This window comes from Nicotiana tabacum, chromosome 2 (genome assembly GCF_000715075.1).
Source record: "Nicotiana tabacum cultivar K326 chromosome 2, ASM71507v2, whole genome shotgun sequence".
NCBI lineage: Eukaryota > Viridiplantae > Streptophyta > Magnoliopsida > Solanales > Solanaceae > Nicotiana > Nicotiana tabacum.
In genome coordinates this window covers 114,431,720-114,436,177 of record NC_134081.1, presented here as the reverse complement: position 1 = coordinate 114,436,177, position 4,458 = coordinate 114,431,720, and the positions used below count along the sequence as shown (strand labels likewise).

The 4,458-nt window shown below is 34.1% G+C and overlaps 1 protein-coding gene across 1 annotated transcript; it reads left to right on the top strand.

The window, feature by feature from the left end:
- Positions 1–2,090: 2,090 nt before the first annotated feature.
- LOC107759912 (1-aminocyclopropane-1-carboxylate oxidase-like) lies at positions 2,091–3,941 on the top strand. The gene is made up of 4 exons (XM_016577915.2): positions 2,091–2,311; positions 2,599–2,825; positions 3,041–3,374; positions 3,466–3,941. The coding sequence occupies exons 1-4, from the start codon at positions 2,207–2,209 to the stop codon at positions 3,760–3,762; spliced, it is 963 nt and encodes a 320-aa protein (XP_016433401.1). The 5' UTR covers positions 2,091–2,206; the 3' UTR covers positions 3,763–3,941.
- Positions 3,942–4,458: the final 517 nt, after the last annotated feature.

Sequence of the window (4,458 nt, the reverse complement as noted above, 5' to 3'; positions counted from 1 at the left end):
CCTTCACTAGGATTTTTTCCCACACGATTTTTTCCTAGTAAGGTTTTAATGAGGCACGTTATCTTTTAATGAATATCCAAGGGGGAGTGTTATAAATATATTATATTATGGATGTTCATTTAGTACTATGTTGTAAATAAGCTTCCTGAAGAAGCTTATCCATATGAGACTCCGCCGTAAATATGTTTATCTATTTAGTACTCTATTGGAAATAAGCCTCCTAAAGAAGCTTATCCTTTCGGTACTCCGTTATGGATAAATATTACCCATGGTAGAAGATTATCTATATCTGGCACAACAACTTAGAGTAACAGCTTACAAATAGCTTACACAACAGCTTGCAGTAGCAGCTTACACAACAGCTTCCTTTCTTCTATAAATAGAGGAGTTTTCAGTTCATTATGTACATAAGTTTGAAGTTTGAATAATATATCAGTTTCTCTCTATACTTATCTTTACTTTACAGTTTTTATTTTATAACAACTATTATATTATTCTTGGATAATGTTCTCTACAAAGAGAAATATTAATTGAAGTCACTGAACCCATTACGTTTATGAGGTACGAAGATGTTTTAGCATTACATTTTTTTTATTAAATCTCAGGAACAAAGTTTGGCCTTGATCAGCATAACTACAAATATACTAGCGAAACCCGATCCACAATAATAATAATAATAATAATAATAATAATAATAATAATAATAATAATAATAATAATAATAATAATAATAATAATAATAATAATAATGTAAAGTTATAACAAGTTTTTTGTTTTTCTGACCTTGGAGGTTTCATCAACTTGAGTTTTATCACATGGAAATTAGTTAGGCGAAATTCAACGATTAATTAGTTAAAGTTGTTAATGAACAAATGGATGACATAGCAAGAGTACCAAAAAATATGATATGTCGAAAGTTCAAGCTTCCTAGTCAATAATAATTCTCAGGATCAGATTTGGCTTAAATATAATTAGAACTCGTGATTGCAATGTCTGATTACCTCAAAATCGTCGTTTTTTTCCCAACTCAAATGCATTGCCAAAGATCACATAGCCACCCTTAAGAAAACGACATCAATAAAAATTGTACGACGACATTTCGAGATAACTAAAAGGTATTTTTTTCTGTTTAATAATGTTGGTGTCCGAATTAACTTGTGTGCAACAATTTTTTATCTAGAGTAGGAGCATTAAATTTATGTGAATGGTTTTTTTCACAAAGGACGCAGAGATAAAGATCTTCGTCCTTAATCTTTCAAGATGTCTTAAACCAAGATTTAATTGACGGTGAATTAACCGTTGCGGATAACGAGTGAGATACTCTAATCATATATGACTATTTTACTGAGTACATGCTATCTCCCACCATCACATGTATCAGTAACCCATCCACCCGCGCACAAGCCTTATGCTGATGAGAAAAAAATCACATATGCTTATTGTCACAACTAAAAGATTGGTTCTCCATTGCATATGCAGCCCCTGAAATTACTGTCTAGTGCAAGGCAACTTTCCAAGTAGTACTATACTAGTCAAACAGAACTAAGAAACTTAAAATAACACATGAAACAAAAAGCAAAGAAATTTAAAATAACATATGAAACAAATAGCAATAAATTTCTCACTGGAGCAGCCGCGCACGAGCCTTATACTATATTCTGGTCAAGATGCAAGGAAAATCTACTTTTAGCCACCAGAAATTAGTCATTTTCCAATTGTCTTTGAGCTCCAAAATCCCACTTGTGGGTAAGAAGGTTCAACAAGTAATTATGACCAGAACACACGTAAGGTAGACTTGGACTCAGGGACCACTTGGAATATTGACCAAAAAAAAACAGTGGTGGAGCCAGGATTTTTATTAATGGGAGTCAAAATATAAAGAAACAAACTCACCAAGAAGTTAACGGGTATCATTATATAGTATATATACATATTTTAAAAAAGATTATCGAGCTAAACAATGTAATTTTCCGACTCCGCCACTCCCAAAAAGTAAGAGCAACCCCCCGGTACAATCATTTTAATCTCCTCACTGCTACTGATCCTACTTTCTTGATATCTTCCCCTATAAATACCCTTTCAAACCTCACTTGCATCAAAGTAACATTCTAGCATTCATCTTCAATCTTTGGTATTCACATAATCTATTGATTTATTGCATCACATTTTTAACACACTTAAAAACACATACTTTTTACCAAGAAAGATGGAGAACTTCCCAATTATCAACCTGGAAAAGCTCAATGGTTCTGAGAGAGCTGCCACCATGGACATGATTAAAGATGCCTGTGAAAACTGGGGCTTCTTTGAGGTAACAATTTGCATGTATAAACAGGGGAGCTAAAGTACAGCAAGAGTTCGGTTGAACTCAGTAGCTTTGGTCCAAATCCAGTATTTGTCTTAATAAATTCATTGAATATTGCGTAGAAATTATTACTTTAAAACCTAGTAACTTAAAAAGACTAGAAACCTAAACGCATAAGCTTAAATCCTGGCTCTGTCTCTATGTGCCTTGCATTTCAACTAATACAGTAAGCTAGTAAGAAATCTTGCATATTGATATTTTTGTTTGTTTGTCTTATGTCATGATTATTGCAGTTAGTGAACCATGGAATTCCACATGAAGTAATGGATACAGTGGAGAAAATGACAAAGGGACATTACAAGAAGTGCATGGAACAGAGATTTAAAGAATTGGTGGCCAGCAAAGGTCTTGAAGCTGTACAAGCTGAGGTTACTGATCTTGATTGGGAAAGCACTTTCTTCTTGCGCCATCTTCCTCTTTCTAACATTTCTCAAGTACCCGATCTTGACGATGAATACAGGTAATTCACATAATACTAAGACTCTACAAAAACAAATAAACCTCAAAGAACACTAACGGAACAGAACATGCTCCACGTGTTACACATTTTATTGGTGTCCCCCACATGTAGCGTGGTTCAATTGTGACTCGGCCAAGAATAGAACAATCAAGATATATAGTTTCTTAGTTCAAAGTTTTTTAACTTATAGTAAATTGGTGTCCCAAATGATACAGAGAAGTCATGAGAGATTTTGCTAAAAGATTGGAGAAGTTGGCAGAGGAGCTACTGGACTTGCTATGTGAAAATCTTGGCCTTGAAAATGGTTACCTGAAAAAGGTCTTTTATGGATTAAAAGGTCCCAATTTTGGAACTAAGGTTAGCAACTATCCACCATGCCCAAAACCAGATTTAATAAAAGGACTGCGCGCCCACACAGATGCTGGTGGCATAATTCTTCTCTTCCAAGATGACAAAGTAAGCGGTCTTCAACTCCTCAAAGATGGCCAATGGATCGATGTTCCTCCTATGCGCCACTCTATCGTGGTTAACCTTGGCGACCAACTTGAGGTCTGTTTTTTTTTTTTACACTGATAGTGTATATAAGTTAAATCCAGCTTAGAAATACTAAAAGGGTAGTTATTATTAAATGAAAAATCAGGTGATCACCAATGGGAAATACAAGAGTGTGATGCACAGAGTGATTGCACAAACAGACGGGACTCGGATGTCACTAGCCTCATTTTACAATCCAGGAAATGATGCAGTGATCTATCCAGCACCAGCTTTGGTTGAGAAAGAGGCAGAGGAAAGTAAAGCAATTTATCCAAAGTTTGTGTTTGATGATTATATGAAGTTATATGCTGGACTCAAGTTTCAACCCAAAGAGCCAAGGTTTGAAGCCATGATCAAGGCCATGGAAACTGATGTGAAAAGAGATCCAGTTGCAACTGCTTAAATTCCAATTCGAGAGGAAGGATGGAGTTTGAAAAAACAATGACATTATTTGCTTCTTTTGTGTCGTAGAATTATACAAAGAGGGTGTCTCTGCTGCATACAGTAGAAAGAGTCCTAAAGTCTGTATCTCAAAATAAACTGATAAATCAAAGCAACTTTCTAGAGATATCTTTATACAAATAATTACAAGTGTCATGTTTCCTTTTCTTGAAATTACTGTCTCATCTTCCTAAGTTTAACTTTTTGAACATACTTCTATTGGCAGAATTCGAGTTGAGAAATTTACTATGAATAAACTAATATAGCCCTTAGACAACAATTTGACATGGAGCTTACGAAGCCTATACAGGCAAGCAGGTTATGCGAATTTCTGTTAGATCAACTTATCTTATTCTCTCTACTCCTTCAACAGAAAAAGAAAAGAAAAACACTTCTGATTTAAAACAGTGGAGTATTATTTTCTTAAAGCTTTTTTTTTTGATATATACATTTATCTAGTACTTTAATTGAAACATAGTCTATATTATTATGTTGATTTAGATTTTCTACCAACAGAAATAGTCTTAAAATGGCGTGATTAAAATTTAATCCGACCTTTCAAGTAAAACACTATGAAACAAAGAATATAAATGTGCACCAAACTTTATATTGTTATCAATAATAGCCAGTAATTCAGCAAGTATATTCGTCATAGGAC

Coding starts and splice junctions, on each gene's coding strand:
- LOC107759912 (XM_016577915.2), top strand. CDS start 2,207: ATGGAGAACTTCCCAATTATCAACCTGGAAAAGCTCAATGGTTCTGAG. Junction 2,312..2,598: donor AAAACTGGGGCTTCTTTGAG/GTAACAATTTGC, acceptor TGATTATTGCAG/TTAGTGAACCATGGAATTCC. Junction 3,375..3,465: donor ACCTTGGCGACCAACTTGAG/GTCTGTTTTTTT, acceptor ATGAAAAATCAG/GTGATCACCAATGGGAAATA.